General features: G+C 41.3%; 1 protein-coding gene across 2 annotated transcripts; it reads right to left on the minus strand.

Moving 5' to 3' along the window:
• Positions 1–908: 908 nt before the first annotated feature.
• sim1a (SIM bHLH transcription factor 1a) lies at positions 909–19,910 on the minus strand. 2 transcript variants are annotated; one of them, XM_036539614.1, is made up of 11 exons: positions 19,736–19,910; positions 14,252–14,334; positions 12,912–13,001; positions 12,591–12,699; positions 12,419–12,504; positions 11,794–11,993; positions 11,158–11,264; positions 9,375–9,522; positions 3,419–3,584; positions 2,442–2,832; positions 909–1,627 (listed from the first exon to the last, which is right to left on the minus strand). In XM_036539614.1, exons 1-11 carry the CDS (start codon positions 19,908–19,910, stop codon positions 909–911), a joined length of 2,274 nt encoding a protein of 757 aa, XP_036395507.1. The 2 variants fall into 2 exon arrangements, with proteins under 2 accessions (XP_036395507.1, XP_036395508.1); XM_036539615.1 differs by having other exon boundaries at positions 909–1,623; positions 2,438–2,832.
• Positions 19,911–21,016: the final 1,106 nt, after the last annotated feature.

The following is a 21,016-nucleotide window of genomic DNA, read 5'->3' on the forward strand; positions in this document are numbered from 1 at the left end:
GCCAAACCAAACAGTCTCCTACATTTAAATATAAAGGGGAGAAAAACAAAAGAATTAAAAAGTACAAATTGTATCTACATTCTCACATCCCGTAAGGCCTACCACTGACTGCATAAAAGCAAACTGAAAGGTCATTCACTGGTGTATTGGGAGGGAACGTTTATCCAGCCTGAGGGATCTGACACATTCCACCCCAAAACGCACACAGACATAAACAAAGGATCCAGCCACGACTCGTTTACATGTGACATGTTTGCGCCGTGTCCAGCCCCTTTTCCCGTGCATTGAAAAAAACGAGCTTGCGTCTGTTTCTTGCGGCACGTGTTTAAAGGTGTAAAACTGCGGATACAATAAAATTGCATATTCTCTATTGCCCTGTGAAAAGACAGCTAAGAAGACAGCTAAAAACTGAGCCAAACTCCCCCCCCCGCTCCATCTCCCACTGCTACACCCCCGATTTGTAGGCCAAATCTGAAACTCTGCCCAACTCATGTTAGCATGAATTCATTTGCTCTTTCCGCTGCGTGCAAACGCAGCTTATGTGTGTGCATCGGTGCAGAAAACTTTCAAAAACTCTCTTATCTCGTATTCATCTGAGCAGTGAAAAAAAAAAATGGAAAAAAAAAATCACTAAAGGTTAACAAGACACTCTGAAAGACATCCAGAACGCTGCAAAAGTGCATTTCCAACGTATCCTCTCCCCGAGCATCACAACGTGAACGCCCGTGATGTGTCAATTTCAGTTCAAATCGTTTCGCAAATTGTTCTAGTGCAGGAGCAATACCGACGATGAGGGGAACGGGAAAGACCGTAGAAAAAGGAACGATCCAGCGGACAGTGTTTTAATTTTTTTTTGAGGTGGGGGGGAGGGGGCTCGTTTGCTTTGCTCTGTTCTCTCCTCACGGGCGTCAGCTCCCGTTGGTAATGATGACGGACGTGCCTTTGTGACCTCCGGCTGCGTCCGGCTGCATGCGCAGGTGTGATGTGACGTCGTAGTGGGCGCCCGGGCAGCTGAGGGAGTAGCTCCTGAGACTCTCGGTATCATACAGGTGCTCCAGCGCGTAGCCCGTGAGCGAGTACGCCGCATGCTTGTCCAGGTACTGGCGGTGGTGGGAGGGGTAGAAGGTGGGGGACGGGGTGCAGTGGTTGCCCCGGGGCTGGTGGGGTGACAGGTCTGTCTGCAGGTAGTCCTTGGATTTGGGGAGCCTATCGGAGCTCGGGCTGTTGATGCGCGAGAGAGGGGCGGGGCTGGCGTCGTGCTCGTTGCCGTGGGGACTGATCATCTTGCCATCGCGGTGCTGGAGGTGCTCGCAGGTGAGTGCCACCCCGGGCCCGCGGCACACCACGCCCTGCAGCGCCCCCTGGGGGAAGTCGCCGCCGAAGCAGGGGGTGTGGGCCTTGGAGAGGCCGTTGGCCGTCCCCAGGGGATCTGTGGGTCCCTTTCGCAGCTGCAAGAGGCTCTCTTCCTCCTTGATCATCTGCTGGGTCGCCCGGATCAGCGTCTCGATTTTGCTGGGCTCCTGGGGGCTCGCCCGGAAGTGGTCGCTTCGGTAACGGTCCCCAGAGTCGCTGGCTGAGCCCCCATCTGGCGAGCTGACCACACTGTCCTCATCCCAGTGGCCCCTCACTGTTGGGGGGTCAAGGGTCATCGGTCATTGAAAGCACAAATCAAATGGACAAATCCACTGACATACAAATTACACCTGTTTAGTAGCCATCCTGCAAAACTTTCATATTTTAATTTAAAATTGCATTTGTTTCATTTGTTGCCTGTGTTTAGTGGTCACCCTCAGCACAGCCAAAATACTGACAACGCCAGATTTCATGGAGTTACTCAACGCATCGATAAGTAAAGCCATGCATGTCAGGGAAGAGTCGCTGCCAGAGCCTAAGTGGAACACGCTGTGTTCATGCGGCCACACCGTGCGAGGAGGGTGTACTGCGCAGAAGCTTCTGGTGTTCTGAGCCATAAGCCCTTTGACCTTGCAGAGCGAGCTGCCTTTGGGCCAGCAACACCATATGTTTCACACTGCCCTCACATAACGTGTCACCAAAAACCAAGCTGGCATCAAGCCATCCACACCAAATTTTTATAGCCAGCTTCCATGCTGTCTCAAAAGTGGTATAAAGATAGTGATAAGCTTAGAGTATAAAGGCTGTAGCTGCTATGCAAATAAGTAAAAATTAGCAAGATTAGCCTATAAACCTGATAGCAAGGTACTGTACATACCTAACTATGAGGCTGGCTGACAAAGCTTGCAGCTACCTTGCATTCTCAATTTTAACCTTATTAAGAAACTTGTAAGGTAGCCAGCCAGTGATCAAATTTACAAGCGTTTCCACTCAATTGCTGCATTTGGCAGTGAAAATGTGAGCCCTAATTGGATCAGTCTACCTGTTTAGACCGTTGTTAGAAAGTTTCATGCAGCTGCAGGACTCACCGTGCAGACTGTGAATGGAAGCGATGTGAGGCATGCCGGCCTCGTATCCCTCGCCGTTCTCGGGCGAGGATTTGGGGATGGGCAGGACGGAGCGGGCCGCGCCCCACCAGCCGTCCCGCCCGGGCTGGGGCGTGCCCAGGAAGTAGCGCCCGGCGTCGCAGCGGCCCCGGTCGCAGGCCTGGGAGTGGGCGTGACCGTGGGCGTGGCGCTCGTCGGTGAGGGGCAGGCCGTAGCAGAGGGGGCCAGGCTCCGGGTACTGCCTGTAGGCGCAGGATGCTTCGGGACCCTCACCGTGGTCCAACAGCTGCGGGGAGGCGGAGTCTGTCAGCGGGCTCCCGCCCCACGGGCTGTCCTGGTCTGACTCCGACCGCTCGGTGTGGAAGCCGGGGTACTGTGGGAACACCAGCCATGTTTTTTACGTTATTCGAGAAGAAAGGAAATGATTGTGGTTCTGTAAGGAGCACATTAGACTGGCATTAGAGCTTGGAGTTTACACACATGATGGAGCCCATCTACAGTACCAGTCAAAAGTTTGGACACAACTTTTAATCTTTATTTTTACTATTTTTCACAGATCACAATAATAGTAAAGACATTAAAATTATGAAATAACACCAACTGAATTATGCAGTGACCAAGAAAGTGTTTAACAAATCAAGACTTGTTATATTATAAATATATATTATAAAAAATAAAATCTTATATTTTAGATTCTTCAATTTTTTTGGAAAAAAAATTCGTATATAGGCATCAACCTCACTATTTATATTTGGTTAAGAAACAAATTTCAAGCATTTAAGTGTCTTTAGATCAAAATGTCTTGCATATGACACATGTTTCCCGTTATCTTAACCAGTTGTGTCCAAACTTTAGACTGGTGCTGCATGTGGCTGGTAGCTCTGTGTCTCGCTCGACGCGTGTGTGATGAGCAGAGGCAGTGGGGACTCAGAGAGTCACAGGGGCACGCAGCTGCCCACCTGCGGGTAGGGGGACAGACGAGCCTTGGCTTTGGAGCGGGCCACGCGGGACTTGCCCCCCTTCCGGCTGTCAGCGATGGTGGTGGCGGTGCTGCTGTAGGAGAATGAGGGCTTGCTGGACGTCACCTGGTCCAGGGACAGCTGTAGTCCCTTATATTCAGTGTCCCTGCACACACACAAACATGAAAAAATATCATCCTTTCTGTCCTTAACATTGGAAATATTTTCAGTCAAATTTTATACAATATTACACATTATATAAACATTATTTTTAATACTTAAACAGTATTACACATGCAGAATTGCACACATTTATAACTGCCAAAGCACACTGACTCCAAAACCAATAATGTGATCTAAAATGTGTGATTTCAGAAACCAAGCTTCACATTTTAGATTGAAAAAACAGAGGTGTGAACAGTCAGTCATTTACACAGACCCTTGATCTAAAACACCTAGTTACCCACCCTTATCCACCATAAACCATACATAAACAGATCCTAAAGCATCTATATCCATTACTATGCCTTAATTTTTAGCAAAGAGAAAAGAAAATTAACACTGCATATCATCACCTCATGCTGAGAGGAACGTGTATGAGGACAAGGCAACGGGCCAAGACAGAGTCAGCCCTCATTCTGAGTTTGGACAGTAAATCACCAGCATAAGTGTGTGTATTATGTCTGTGTGAGAGAGAGGGAGGAAGTAAAGGAAAGGAAAGGAGAGGAGAGAAGCAGAAAGACAGAGGGATATTTTGAGAGAGAGTGTGTGTGTGTGTGCTTGTGTGTGAGAGAGGGAGACAGAGATTTCACAGGGGGAGTTAATCATTCACAGACATCTTGGTTACTGTACAAACAGCACTGCAGTGTAACCATAGCCTGCAGCAAGTCAGCCATATCTCAGTCACCTGAACCTGTTTGGCCTCTTTCCCCAGTCTCTCCCCTCTGCACAGTAGTGTCAATTCCTAACACCTCCACTTAGATTAAAAGCTCTGTTTAAATGGGCAGTGTGCGGTTCAATCATACGTTGCCCTTATATTTATTATGAGTTGCTATGTACAAAAACACTGCTGCCCTGCCAGGCTGTAGTTCAACCCTATGTGTCTATTCCTTCTAAACATCTTCTCAGCATCACACCAAACATGACCGCAGCTGCCACTCACACACACAAGGAAATCACAGGCCAAAGGGCACCAAGCAGGGTCTGTCCATCAAAACTCTGTCTCTGAGTCAGATTTTCCCGTTGCTTTTCACACAAGGCTTCAAAATAACCTTCAGCTGCAACGAGATATGTACGCTACCTGATAATGTTATGATCTAGCATTGTTCATTTCTCACTGCTTAAGTGTCTTATAAACAGCATACACATTTAAATCACATTTAAAAGACACACAACCTTGAACCCTGTTCAGACCAAACTTATGTTGCAACTTACACATGACAAGCTCTTCTAATTCTATGGTGGAAAAAGAAGGAAAGACATAATAAATATAAAAATATATGTATACAGACTCTTTATTTCTTTTGGTTTTGTGTTTCCCTGTTTTTATTCAATAACCATAAGCATTTGCTTAGCAAGTAAGACGCAATTGCGTATTTGAAACAAACGAGGCCTACAAATACACGAGAGCCGATTTGCTTGTCGAGGAGTTTCATCTGGGAGTGTTTGTTGCTCGTGGAGGATTGTACAAGGCTTTTATAAATACACACCAGAGGGGAGGCAGTCAGTTCAAATACACAGTGAGATTAAGGGCTATGTCTGGCTAAGTCAAACCCCACACGACATTCCCCAGTGCAGCATAACTGGTAGATAGGAATTGATTTCCAGTAAAGCGCGGTATAGATTTTGTTCCTCTCAATGATTCAGCTCTGAAATAAAGGACCCCTGATAAGCCTATTTTAGCCAAACACAGATGTATTGAGCTGCTACCCCCCCCCCCCCATCTTATCTGTCTCATAAAACACTCACAAAAAAAGAAAAACTTTGACCACACACTTTCTGTCTGTCTGGAGGCAGTTTCAGTCTCTCTGTAAACGTCCTTATTAGCTCAGATAAGCATCTGAATGGAAGAGATGGATACAAAAGAAGTGTGATGCAGCAGCTTATTCTGATAGCCGTTATACAATAGCTGTGTAAACAGACGTGAACTCCTAGCCCCCCATGCTGCCTGAACACCATGTAGACTTTTGATAAAGACATTAATAACACGAGCCAGACATATCAATCTATTCCTAGATGAAATCATATTTGATTTTCAACACATATTTGCGAAGAGAGTGAGAGGTTGCACAAGCCGCGGACTGTATCGCTGTGACTCCCGTTCCAGCACACTCATAAAGCCATTCATGAGAAATCACTGCTTTATAAATCACCCTTACAACTCACTGAAGAAGAAATGGCAAACCGTCCGGTGGCAGCTAGATCACGTGTTAATTCAGCGCACAGGGTGAGGTGTGAATCACCATATCCAAAGCTTCTGACTACGCCGAATCCTCTCTGACAAGGGACTGAATATTTACTGTGTGACTGCACCATGCGTGGTAGAGCACAAGCTGTATTAACGCCTGTCCGAGTGAGAGTCTTTAGGCACCTGCCTGTTATCGTGGTCATCGCCATAGTTGTTGTCTTGTTGTAGATTACTGTTGTATTTTAAGCCACGCAATTACCCAGGCGACTTCAAATGGCAACAGCGTAAAAGCGTTATTGTTCTGTAACCCATTAAAACAGCAAGATGCTTACAGGATGTTGTATGTGAGGTTAATTTCTTTTCCCAGCATGGCGATTTGAACCGCCAGCCCTGACATCCAGACACCAGGAGACCAGCAGTCTCTTCACTGCGCTGGAGTGCCTTCGTATCACACAGCCTGACCCATCTGCACATCTCCTTGGATAAAAATGGCAGATCCACATGTCGCTCAGACGATAAAATAATTCAACAAGCCATGACAAACCAAAAAAAAAGGAACTTGATTCATTGACACACTTCCAAAAGGCTGGCAGCCACGAATGTGGTTGGGTTTCTCATTATCTTTATAACCTATCAATTAAAGATATTAAACACATTTTTTGTGGATTTGGGGGGGGGGGGTACTTGTTGCACCGTATTTCCTGTGTGTAGGGCTTAATTGCCTCTGGGATAATTTCACTCCGAGAGCTGGCTCTCCTGGTTAATGGGCCGTTTTATGAGACCTGTTGGATTGCTGCTGGAGTTGTACATCTGCAACAATACTGGCAGAATAAATTCCACAAAATATATGGTTCACGGCAGAAGTGGAGTTTCCATCAGAGGGTTTTTGTTTTTGTTTGTTTGTTTGTTTTTAGGGGAGGGTTTGGTTCCTGCCAGGGTCATCATGTCCTAGTCAATAATTGTACTGTTGCTCACAGATGATGGACCAGATCCTTTTCAGTTTTCGGAAGCAAGGAAGGCTCAACTCTGACCCGACGCGAATGGCTTGAAACAAATGGCCACAGACCTTTCCTTTCAAAGGATCCATACTGCTATTTGTTCATCAGCCGAAAACAACTCAGCAACAGATAAAATACGCACATTCTGCATATTGGCTGCACGGCTGGCACTCAGACCTTCCAGATAAACACACGAATGTGGCATAATTATTTTCTCACAGGCCACAGGTATTAACACCCGCAACAGCTCTCCTGAAAGGCACGTCTTTCGCAGACTAGAGCTGTCTCGCCCTTCCGACCTTCCTCTGCCTGTCTCCTTGGGACCCCGTGAGAATCATAAGGCTAAAGAAAGCGCACACAGGAGCAGCAAGACCACAGCAAACCACAAGATCTTCATGATGAAAAGGAGACTTCCAGTTACACCTTTTTGAATTCTGCCATTTCCTTGTTTTCACTTCATAAACCCAAAACAAGTCTTTACTTTTATTTAACAGTAAACCTACATTATAACAACAGTAGTAATGTTACTATTACTACTATAACCATTACTACTAGTACTACTACTGCTACTACTACTACTACTACTACTAATAATAATAATAATAATAATAATAACAATAACATGGTAACATTATGTAATTTGAAAAAAAAAAACTATTTATTTCAGTTTTAAAAGGCCAACTGGGTATATGTATGTATTTCTGAAAATACAGTATTCATTTACTGCATACTCCACTTACAAGAATCACACTTCATTTGATTCTTATAAGTGGGTAATTCTTGAAAGCAAAGTTCCTAATGAAGGGATAAAATGTACAATTATGCTTTCAATGATTTTCTTTTCATTAATTGAGAAATGTCTTTAGCTAAGTTCATGAAATAAAAATATTTAAAGCGTTCAGTATTTTAATACAATCATTTATAAAATCAAATATAAATAACATTCCTTGCATTGATTATTTGAATGTCATTGTGCAAATTGTCTGAGCTTTGCGAACTACAATGCCGCAGCACAATGTCTTCATCTTAAGTAAAGCATAAAATCATAATTTGACTGCCGTTAATTATTTTGAGTGTCTCTATGATAATTTGTGATGTGGTTCCTTGCCGGTTCACATTTGTTTTCACACAAATGGTGATGACTTCACCCTTCGTTCATCTTAGAAACAGACATTCTTGCACATTCTGCTGAATGTCCTGTTTCTCATCTATATGGCTTTCTTTAATCTTAGGGCTACCATAAGACTTAAGGAGGCCTGTTTTCACCTTGTGTCTTGCTTATTCCTGCCAATGTCAAAAGGAAAAACTGCACTCCAGAAGAATTAAAATAAAAAACATTGTACAGGTGCTTTGGTAATTGGTGCAGACTAATAGATACACTTTTGTCAAATATTAATATTAAGGGGATTTTTCACTAAGTATGCACTATTGCACTCTAGTGAATAGTATATTACATGAGTACATATGACTGCAGCCAAACTCACCTTCATAAACAGATGTCTGATTCTTACAAGCAGAGTTTTTAAACAGTGTAAGTGCGGGAAGGATTCTGTGTTAGGATTTTTGATGACCATCTGTCATTTAACACAGTATTTCTTAACTTCCTCTAACACCTCACACCTTGAATTTCTTTGATTTAAACTATGGAATATTATACAAATGAATTTGTTAATTAATCTTTGAAGTGATGGTTGTATAAAATTATCGAGGTAACCATGTCACTGATGTTTTTACTAAAAGGCTTATTTTATATTATATAGATATATAATTATGCATATGCATCTATACATATCATGTATAAAATTTTATACTCTCAAAAGCAAAATTATTTTTAACAGCTTAGATTTATAATTACAATTCACAACAAAACAAAAATGCCATCTGACTCATAGAGTGAATCAAGATAATATAGAGGCGAAAAAAAATGAACCTCAATTAACCTTCCTTAATGACTTAGCCACAAAGCAACAGACCATACACACAATTGCATGGTTATGATCATAAGTAAAAAAAACCTTAAAGAAAAAAAAAACTTTGGAAGCAGCAGTCAGCTGTGGTGCCAAAAAAACCTGGAGGGAAATTTGCTTTGCACGGACGGGAGGGGAAATTCAATGAGAGACAGAGAGAGTGAGAGAGGTTTGCCACTGCTGGAGAGACTTGCAGAGTGGAGCGCAGATGTGACCATTTCATGTGCACCTGCGCCGGGTTTGATACTCAATCAAATCCAGAACATGGTGTTGCCTGAGTCTCCGGCTCTGGTAATTAACCCCGAGAAAGACCCTCATATCCCCGACACACATCGCTGTGTACGCTCTATTTTTATGTCCCGTTTACGATAAAATCCTGCTCGTCCGGCTCTTTCCACGCCTTTTTCCGAGACAATAAACTCAGAAAAACAGCACTGCTCTGTGCTTTGGAGAGGAGCAGACCCACACGGCAGACCTGACAGAGTGTCTTATGGCTGCAGCCAGAGAGAGCGTGTGAGTTGAACAGGAAACACGCTACACACCGCATCAGACCCGGGGACGAAGTAAGCCAACCCGTTACTTACGTCAGGACATAGTTGACGCTCACAATGCAGTGAGGCCTGGACGACCGGCTGTTGTGCACGATGGTGGCGTAGCTCTGCACCCACACCCAGCCGCCCTGCTTGGCCAGAAAGCGGTAGTACTTGGTGGTGACCTGACCCTTCACCAGCACTGCAAAGACAAAGGCGGGGAGAGGGAGAGAGAAATACCGTGAGATGAGACAAAACAATTTTCCCCAAAACAAATAAGATCTGCCCAGTACTGCCAAAGCCCCCAGACATCCAAAACGAAGTGTCCTCTGAGGAGAGGGAGGAAAATGTGCCAGCACAACATATAGCCTACCACAGGATGAGGGAAATGTGAGTCACATTTTGTTTCATTCTATTCCATATCAGAAACATAAACAAAAGGGACAACAAACTGTATATCTATATATTTATAGTATACACACATATGACATATGTAGACACACACAGACACACGCACACGTATATATGTATCTGTTTGTGTATGTGTATGTTTTTGGTCTGTTTACGCTGTTAAAAATCCTTTTGCAATACAAACATAATCTTTGTCATGTTACCAGTGCAGGTTGGATTAAACTGAATTGGGAGGGAGAGAGAGGGGAATGAATAAAATGGTTAGCGTTTATATAGAAAGATGAAATGTAAGACAGATGGATTCTGTAAACTCTGGTTCTTTGAAGAATCATTTTGAAAAGTGCCTCTAAAAAGTGCTTAACTAAATGTATCTACTTCTGTTTGTGCTGCATTTAATTTCACAATTTATAAGTGATGTCAGGCAGATTGTGGTTTTCTGCGGTTGTGGCACTCTGTGTGAATGTGTGTATACATTGGCTGTGTGAGGAAAGCTATAATGCCAGTGTCTGTGTGTGTGTGCATGCATGCGTGTTAGCGTGTCTGTCTGCATGTGCAACATTCAGCCAGCTCCTAAGGGCATAAGACACAAGCTTTTATCTTTAAAGAGTAGGGACATATTTGTCATAACCAAAACAGACTTCAGCCATTTCCACTTATTCCCTATGCAAATGCACAGAGAAAAAACAAAAAAACAGACAAGAAACCAGACAGCAATCCATTTCTCCTATTTCAATGTGAGAAGTACAAGCTAACTGAAACATCTGACTGCAAGCATTCGAGGGAGCTAAGGAACTCATTTAATTATATTTTCCATCATTCTGTATTACTGTACATCCACATTTGTTGCTGTTGTGCACTGTGCAAGATCGGTAATTAATTTGTTCCAGTAAGTTGGATTGAGAGTGATTTATTTTCAATGTACCACTAAATAATTACAAGGCCACATTAACCCAGTTAAGGACTTGACAATAGTACTCCACAATTGGAACCACCCCACCTGTTTATGTTCTGCAGTTACACAAATCTTTATTGAATATATTCCTGTAGCCACAGAGGTGCCTATAAAAAGAGTGTTTTTATCTCTCGGCATACACATTGTCATTTTTGCAACTCAGAAAGCAGCGGAGAGCATGCGTGTTTTTAATAACACAATGCAGGCTAAGTAAGTTCCTTCTCTCTACACATAATCTGAAGTGCAGTGAGCTTTTCGGTTGCAAAATGGCTGCTGTGCGCTACTCAGGTGAGTGCTACACACTGTTGGTGGTAGAGGGTTGGAGGGGGGGGGAACCACACCACCCAATCACTGTTAAGCACTGAAAGGGATGCAATACTCTACAGAATGCAATCCATCCCTTCATCCTTGTGTCCCAGTGGGCCGCGTCTGAAAAGTGTGACGCTGTATGAGTGCAGGACAAACCTAACTCACACAAGTGGTGCGCGCACCGCAGGTGAAACGAGTCGCAGCTGTGGACGTGGTGGTACAGGGTCTTCTCTATCAGGTCCTGGGGCTCGTACCCCGTCAGCTCCGCCACCCTGAGGGACACCAGGGAGAAAGAGAGACTGATTCAGTGGTTATAATGCTGAGGGGACCATGAATCGGAAGGTCACAGGTTCAAATCCTGTGACTAGCCACTGTCATTGTACCCTTTGAGCAAGGAACTTAACCTGAAACGCTTCAGGATATGGCCAGCTGTATATTGTATATTAAATTTGTAAAATGTGTTTCTGCAAGTCACCACGGATGGGCATGTCTGCTAAGCACACATATAATTATCGTTTCTTGTTTCTCATAATTACTTACTCGTATGTGCTGGTGACTGCTGTGACATATTGGAACTTGCTGTTAAGTTAACTTTAATTAAAGAAATGTAAGTAATATATGCTCTAATATGAACTAATTATAATTATGCTTACTATTTTTATTATCATTAAATTTGGATTTCAAAGGTTAGAGAACAGCCTGCTGTGTACATGTTGTGCATTGCATGAAAATACTGGGAAACATTTAATAAATGTATTATTATACTATAATAATAATAATAATAATAATAATTATGCCGACCTGGAGTCTAAGAAGATGAGCTTCATGTCCAGGCTGGCTCTGAACATGAACATGTTGCTGTGCAGTTTGATCTCCGTGACCGCGCTCGGTGGCAGCGAGTGCCCCACGGCCACGAGCCCCACGTTCTGGTAGCACCCGTCGAAGGGCGACATGTCCAGGCTGTACTGCCGGATCTTCAGGTAGCCGCTGCAGTGGATCACCTGCGCGGCAGATGGTGAGGTTAACAGCGGCTGATTCACATATTATTCGCGCTCAAAGCCTGAGTCTGAACCGTTCGTTTAGCGTCTTTCTGTTCTCACAGCGTGCCGTTTTTTTCTGTTTTCCCAGCAGACATAACTTGATGACGCTGGGTGCTCGCTGTTTCTAGTAATGGACCAGTTATTGTAATAACTGTAAAAATGTAAAAATGATTTTGAGAAAATGATCTAATTAAAGAAAATTATCTAAATCATACCAATAAAAATACTCCCATCGTCGCCCAATCCCTAATGACCGTAAACAGTTTATGTGAAATGGTAATGCTATATATGACAGTTAAACAGAAAATGGCCTCGTGCTGTATTATTAAGAATTTCAAATAAAGAAAAAAAAACCCGACAAGCGCTATTTTAGTCGTTTTTTATACCTTGTATCCGCCGCAGGTCAAACCGGCGTTCCTTTTCGCCAGTACACATTTCATTCTCAAGAAGAAAGAACGCTCCATTTCATATTCTTAAGAGAGGGGGAGAGACAGTAACATTATTAGCTAAATGTCACGTAAGAAAGCAGGCGTTTCATCGTGATGTCATGCGCCATACCTTGGACGAAGTGCGAATGATACGGCTGATGCGCCGTTAGCACCGCCGTCATTTCGTCGTGGTCGGCGGGATGGATGTATTCGTAAATGCTGTTTCCAGTAAGCTCTACCTGTTAAAATTTAAATTCGTCAGGGATACAAGGTTGTATGATTTTTTTTTTTTTTTTTTTGATATGAGGTGTCGGCCTTGGTTTTAATCCAATAGGCCTAAGAAAAAATCTATCTCGAACATGAGAACACAGTTTGTTTCAATTGCACAAAATACACGTGCACAAACCCGTCGTTAGAATAGAAATGCACCTCTTGAAGGTGCGTGCAGTACCTGTGACAGGCCCAAATGTACCGAAGCAGTCTCTGAGATGTACATAATTTTTCCATCCGGCGCCACCACAAAAATAAACCCGTCTAATGTCTGAGAGAGAAATTAAAAAACACACGTAAGTAAATACAATTTTCACGTTCAAATGCAGATAATGGGTGAACTCAAAACAACTGAACACAAACGAATAAATAAAAACAGCGGGTTGTCGGAATTGGATGAGGGTGAAGAACATATATCATTTTCCAGTTGTCGAAATTGTCCATACCTTTTTTTTTATTAAACTGGTCGGAATTTCAATGCATTTCTGTCCTTGTTTATTTCAAATGTGACCGGTAACACATTCTTGTGTAAACCAATGCCATTTACTAAATTAATAACGAGTAGACGGGAAATATTATTATTTTGTTTAATTTTCAAGGCAGAATCGAGCCGTAAAGGGCCATCGGAAAACCGGCAAACAAGGAAGCGCACAGTGTGGTCCGGTGCATTCACGGCCACACCACAGGTATTGCGCATTGATCCGTGGTGGATTCAGACACGTCGGTGTTACGCTGCGTAACCTCCCTCGAATTTCACAAGTGGTTACACATACACTAATGATGTCTGCTTGACTTGCCAGCTCCACAGAGTCATCGCATGGGATACTTAGCAGCCTCTGCGTGTGTTCACAACAGCTATTTAATAACTGTTAATATCATTATATCAAACTAACGCGTCAGACTCTGTCCTAATGAGGTACCGATTCTTAAAATAATTGGCTTTTAATATGTTAAAGGGAACACATCACATCACGCGACCCAGGGGCGCCGTTTGAATTTAAAGTTCTCTAACATCGGCTGTATCAATTAAAATAAAGGAAATCGTGCCGACAAACAAATGTACATTCTGTTCAATAAAAAAGCATGAAAACCGAAGCAGACTCAGTCTCCTCGAGATGAAACGTTTAGAGTCGCAATTGCTAACAAAAACAACTTTGACGATTACTATAACAATTACAATACCACCACCACCAAAAGCAACAACAATACTACTAATACTACTCGTAATAACAATGATAATGACATACTTTATCAAAATTTCTAAAATGACTCTGCACAGGTAAACTTCATTAATAACAATTATATCGTAGGATGATATTTCTAACAGAAGTGAGAACATTTTAAATTCTGAAGGATCAGTGTTCACTGCATCATTATTACATGAATACTGTATACATTGGAATGATTCATTACACCAAATTAATATTTTTACTTCACACAGAAATAAACAACACAGTTGTTTTTTTCTGCTAATAAAGATATATATATATATTTAATAGCAGCATGCCAGATAGTAGTCACCTGAAGTAGGTGGGACCCCAACTCGCGACCAACATTATCCAGAGAGCTGGTTCTGCTCACGTGACCCCAGGATTCCCCGAGACCTCAAATGAGAAAATAATTTTAGTTGAGTTATATTATATACATTATTATATTATTCCTCTTTACTTGCGAGAATAATTTTAATATGATGATTTATTTGAACCAGTGTAGTAGTAGTATTATAACAGAATAAACATATTATAATAGCATTATAATAATGATTTAAATTATTGAAATGCGTCATTAATGATAAGAAAACGAAGAAGAAGAATATAAACAATTTGAAATAAAACATTCTTTCGTAGAAACGGCGTGAGAGGAGGTCTGTGGCATAGGCACTGCAAACATAGTGGTGAAGGTATTGAGAACAGAAGTCGCGTCTTTACAGAACACACCCGAAGGAAATAACAAAACTCGATAAGGCAAATAAGAGTTGCTTTCCTCCCGAAGCCTATGCAGTCCCAATTGAAATGCAAATCGTTCAAAAACAAACATACGCTGAGCAAAGATCAGAGTCAACCCCATTCCCCATTTTAATATTAACCAAATATGCACTTTACGTTTACATAACAGAAACAACCAAATTATTCCTTAACCACAACTCAAATATCCAGCCTCTTCAGCACGCAAGATGCGGCGATCCTCACAAAGTAATACATTAATAAATAGTAAACCACTTTACAGAATAGCCTTGGAATGAAAACAAGCCACTCTTGTCAAAATGATGATCGGGGAGGGAGCAATATCTATTACCCGCAACTGTACAACACAGGCCTTTTAAATCGAGGTAAATAGGCCAGTTTAAATTGACGTATTTTATAGATATTGTACTTTAAGAAATTTTGTGTGTGCGTGTATATATATATATATATATATATATATACACACACACAAAATCTGTTAATCTGTTATTATTACTACAATTTACTAGGTATATATATGTGTGTGTGTGAGTACGTACAGTCGCTTCATTGTAATTTCTCCCCGTGTGACAGGTAAAACGTGTAGTTAGGAATTAATATATTGAATGATTCTAATATTCCATTCAATAATATCATGAAAGATGCCTTGCGTCTGCGTCTGACTAAAATGTCAATGCACACACACACACACACACACGCACTATATTATATATATATATATATATATATATATATATATGTGTGTGTGTGTGTGTGTGTGTGTGTGTGTGTGTGTGTGTGTACTGCATAATATTTACAAATACAGGTTGTCTGTCAACATCCTTTATAAAACGCTCACATTGTAGTGGTGTTAAAGTAAAGTGTCGTGAGATTTCAGACTTGATTCTGTAAGCATTCTCTCTGTGGGTCTCAGTCAAATGGTTTAATTAACGCTGACCATTACGTGCGAACACTGGCGTACACGGTGCGCTCGGGCAGGTCGGCCCGTCTGTTCCGTGCTAATCTGTGTGAGAGCTCTATCTGAGTTCAGAGTTTTCGCACTTGACCTACCGCATGGGGAAATGAACGCCCCAACACCATTCTGCTTAAATAATCACAAAATTACCACTGCCTTGAAGCTTATGAGATTAGGAAAACTACCTATAGATACGCCACGAGCTTGTAAGGAGATCTAAACCGAACGAAGTGGTTTTCAAACAAAAGAGGTGGTTGAATAAAGTAAAAGATTAATTCCGCCACTCTTATCCCCCGAAGGAATCTTTCAATTGCTTACAGGATAGGAGACCGACACCCGTCTTTCAACATTAAACCTGGAAAAGTTCCAGTTATTTAAAATCAACCAATTACCTGAAATTGTTAGCACGTTCACAGGATCCATGGTTAGTACAGGTTTAAAACAGATGGCTTACGCGAAAATGCAATCATTTACGCCTTAGCACTCAAGCGAAATAGCAGGCGTATGCTATGGAAATGCATATACGTATAATAAAAACTAAATGCGTTGATATGCATACTGATGAAACATACTGTAAATGTTAGCAGTGTTGTGATGATGTTTTTATTTCATGAGTTACCATAACGAGCATCTTCCACGTTTTTCTTCTAATAAAAAGATACGATGGTAAAAGTAAAACAAAAAGCACATGAATGTAAACGTCGAATATAATCTCAATTTTCCGTATCTGCACGAACGCACTGCCTACGTACACTTTAACATTTTAAATAATGTGTACATATTCAGTTTAAATTGGCCATATAGATTCGCTCATTACTTTCATGCAACGGACAGTTATTCCAAGGCGCTGGGTCTCGATAAGGATGCTATTAAAAAACAAAGTAACAAGAACAAATAAATAAAATGCAGGTTCCCAACAATATTTAACTGAGGTACAGAGACTGCAAGATTAATTTATAAAAAAAAATCCACCGCCATTTTACCAGATTTAGGTTAACAGTTCAGAGAACAACCCTTCTGACAGAGGTAAAAAAAAAAAAAAAACTAGTGCAAAGGTTAATGTTCAAACAGCGCGTTAAAATATAAATCAAAATTGACCGTAAAAACGCCATTTTCGTCGTATGTTTTAAGACAATTCTTTTTTTTATTGGCTAAATCATCTAAACGTTTTCTTTGCAGTAAAGATTGTAAAATAAATAACACGAATCCGATATTCGGTCTAAAACGATCTGTGTGTCAGGGAGGCTACAGACTGAGTCTAAAACAACAGAAATGATTTAATGAAGAGACCACACGGTTCTCAATAGCATGCCTCGTAAAACAGTGCTCTAATGGGACCCTCCTAATGCGCGAATGCGGCGAGCCCTTCCACACACGCGACTGTATCTTCAATTATTCATAAGTTTATTTTTCCATATGCTCCCTTTACAGCGACGCTTGTGGGTATTTTATAAATCTATGCAACCGGGGATTTTTTTCTCCACGTATATGGTAGAGAAAACATTTTTGAATATGTATTTGAAACCTAGAAAGCCTTAAGGGCGTATATATAGAGCACCTTTAATACACATGCTCATATTTACGGAATGAAAAGGAATTATTAAGAATAAAATTGAGGGTTTTTTAATCTAGGTAAATGTTTATTTTACAATATCTTGAGGAAATAAATTTAGTTAATCTTTCGATTTAACTAGAATTACTCGCATACTGTAGTTGTAGCCAAAACATATAAGCTCGTGATTAGACACTGTCAGAATCCTGCCATGCAGTTTTTAACTTATCCCCCCTAATAAAGCAATGCAACACACTAGGCACAATGGCAAAGCTAAGTCCGATGGATGCGTTTTTATGTGTACCATGATATTATCATTCTGTTTTCAAGTGATCAGAGTGTAGACATGCACTGTATGCGCGTTGGCTTGGGGACATGGGACATGGCTGTCGCGAGACGGGGACAGAGTAAAGAATGCTTACGGAAGGAGAAAATAAACAATGAGACACCGTGCTCAATCACGCTGGACATCGCAAAGAAAACACCACCACAGCACAGGCGCACGTGGGAAAATGCGTAAACCGCACAACCGCCCATGCCTTTCCGTAAAATAACACACCCGGTGTGCCAGAAGCGGTGGGAAAACGCTTCCCCAAACCGTGAAACCTGTTGTCCGGGACATGTGCGCAATGTGCGCGTTTCGTGATTATATTGAATGCATTCTGTAGTCTTTCATGTAACATGTACATCTCATTTTGCAATTATGCATATTACGGGAGACAGGCCCCCAAGTCTCCGAGCCTATACTAGATAACAGAGATAACAGGTCAGCTCCACAGAATACTTTTTCGATTTTTTTTTTTTTTCGATAACCCTCCCATTTACATTGAACGCAAGTATTTTCTTGTCGGTCGAAATGCAGCAATTAATTTAAAATTGCCATATGCAGTTCTGGTTATTTGAAAATTAAGAGTGGGCCTTAAAAATATGACATTCAGCTTCTGCATCGCGGGTAAGTTGAAGGAAAAATGTATTAAGAATCAGGAATAGTTGGCTGAAAAAAAAAAATAAATCATTCCCTGATTATAATGCTACCCCCTGTGCATTCTGATTTTTTTTCCTCGCTCCCTCTCCGTTTTTCTTCCTTTACCGCCTACTTAGGGCAGCTATTCTTCCTCCATCAAGCCTCCTCTCTGTCTTACAAGGGGGCTCCATATGCTCCGGCTGATCGGACAGTGTGCCACGCGGGCTGCGCTAATTGGCGAGGCTCCCTCGCAGTCACGCAGAAAAGTAGCCCATTGAGACTGCAGAGAAGGTGGCAAATGACGGCTAATCGTCTTCCCGGAGCATGGTGGCTGTCTGACTCTGTAAAAGGACCGCATGTATGCGCATACATTCTTTTTCTGTGCACTGGCACACTGGCAAAAGTCTGTTGTAAATCTGTTCACAAGCGTATACGTTTCAGACTGGATTTGATTGTTTGGGTGGCATTTCATTTTCATCAGGGGGGAAATAAAGCACTGCAGATAATGAAAAGAAAATGCTCTTGTAAACTAGAAACGGTTATTTGGTTCATTCATAACCCCCACACCCCACAACAGATGACATTGCTCAGCGAAACAAATATTCTTCCATAAAAGTGATTGTTGATAGTCCAGGAAATTTAACAGGGGCTGGGTGGGGAAAATAATTTCATTACAGTATTTACAGATTGTTGATAGTCCAGGAAAATTAACAGGGGCTGGGTGGGAAAATAATTTCATTACAGTATTGACAACACTTTCCCGTTGCTTCGGAATTAAGCATGTATAAATTAATATTCTCCAAGCATACACACGTCTTATCAGATATAACATAATGAAAGAAAATCCATTCAATTCTGTTAACGGGATAACACGGAAACAGTTCTTAAATCAATCGTGTCAGTGCGGTGTAACAACTTCCGAATTTAGTGTGTTTTGTTTTTTCCCTGGAACTCAAAGGCTGCAGTTGGTGAAACTGTTCCCTAAAGAGTAATCGTGGATCAAGTGGAAGCAGGGGCCTAGCACAATATCACAGAGACAATAATCAGAATCAGCAATGCACGCATCATTATGAAGCTTTACAGCAATATAGATACAGATAGATAGATAAATACCAACGAATAAAGTGAAGTTAAGCATGTAGCGTTTTAACACTCTTTACAGGTGTCGACATCCATAATCACAACGTCAGTGTATGAGATAAGCGGGAGGTAATCACATTACACCTGACAGTTACAACAATAACAACAGCGACAGCAACAACAACCACACCACCACAATAATAATAATAATAATAATAATAATAATAATAATAATAATAATAATAATAACAACAACAATAATAATAATAATAAAGTATAATATGGTTCTTTATCAAATATTATACTATCATATATACTATCATAATCATGATCATCCACATCATAACAATAATTGCTTCGTTGTTGTTGTTGCCAATGTCGTTATTAACAATTCCAATATTTAATTCTGGAGATTTTCAAAAGTGTTCGCACACTTTTACAACATGTGCATTATGTTTTGTAACACTTGTGGCGTAAAGTTTTAACTCACCTTCAGGAAAGACAATTCTCATTTTCAAGTAACTGGTTGTCAGTCGTATGATGGAAGCTTTGTCGAGCTGAGACGTGATGGCCGAGGGCAGTGGTAACAGTTTGGCCAGCTCGTAGAATTCACTATTTTCTTTTTCCCGTCTAGTCCGGGCGGCATTCTTAGATTTTTCTTTCATTGTTGATGTCTTTTTGTTTTTAGTGTGTTACGTTTTTCCTTCCCCGTGCTAATATTGCACTAAGAGGTCCGCCACCAAAAGATGTGCAAATACAGATTTTTGCTTTTAGCTCATTTTCACACACACAAAAAACCTCTTGCGTCTATTCTATTTAACGCTGGCAAAAAATGCCTGTAGGATGCATGTGTTTCTCACGCGCTGAACCTGCAGTGCAAGCAGGGGTGAAGCTGCCGTCGTAGTTTACACTTTTAAACTAATTCCAGATCGGGTCAAAATAGGTCCGAGGTCACTCCCAGGCCGATGGTGGAATTGGGTTAGCTTCATCATGCGCTCATTCTCGAAAACAGTGTGAGTTTTGCATTGCCATATTCCGATTTATTTTACATCACAACGGGCCCGACATCTTCAAACTGTATTGCCAGCACTGGAGTCCTCCACAGCGTTATTGGAAACCACAAACAACAGGTCCAGCTGGAAAAAAAGCGAAAATAATGCGTATACACATGCATTAATCTCCTTAAACTAGGCTATGCAAAGTATACGGAATATTAAAATACATACGAAAGCAAAATACAAAAATAGTCAACAATTATTCCGGAATCATTCATCATGACACATTTAAGGGTTCAAAAAATTTTTTGTTGTTGTTTTGTTTTAATAAATAACTTGAATGCACATACACGGTACAGTAGATAAGTAAAATCTACACATCGATCACGATACAAAAAATATTGCATATCCTTTTTCCTCATAAAATTGTTCAGGGAAAAAAAGAATTCAAAATAGTATCATCTACTTATTTTAAACAATCTTCATTAAATAGCATTAACACAGAAGAGTAACGCCCGTTATATTTAGCCAAACAGACACAGAAACATTCTCCTCACTTCACTCACCTCAGATTGCCGAGAGAAATGTAACTTTCATTTTCACGCGGTCCGCGGAGATTTAACCTTTCTTTGACCGAGTTCGCTCCTCGCAGCCGGTATTTTACTCACAACGCCTCGCCGAATTCCACCTGAAATGGCAGGAAGAGCCGTTTATTGAATGCACATCGCTAATTTAGGGATGTGAGATTCTAAACTAGTTTTCACCCCTCCTTCTCC

Source organism: Megalops cyprinoides, chromosome 10 (genome assembly GCF_013368585.1).
Source record: "Megalops cyprinoides isolate fMegCyp1 chromosome 10, fMegCyp1.pri, whole genome shotgun sequence".
Lineage (NCBI taxonomy): Eukaryota > Metazoa > Chordata > Actinopteri > Elopiformes > Megalopidae > Megalops > Megalops cyprinoides.

What these genes read in the sequence shown, in the direction of transcription:
- sim1a (XM_036539614.1), bottom strand. Translation starts at nt 19,910, where the DNA reads ATGAAAGAAAAATCTAAGAATGCCGCCCGGACTAGACGGGAAAAAGAA. An exon ending in GTCTGTCCCCCTACCCGCAG is followed by an intron (nt 2,833 to 3,418) that starts GTGGGCAGCTGC and finishes GTGTTCCCACAG; the next exon opens with TACCCCGGCTTCCACACCGA. An exon ending in TTCCATTCACAGTCTGCACG is followed by an intron (nt 1,628 to 2,441) that starts GTGAGTCCTGCA and finishes ACCCCCCAACAG; the next exon opens with TGAGGGGCCACTGGGATGAG.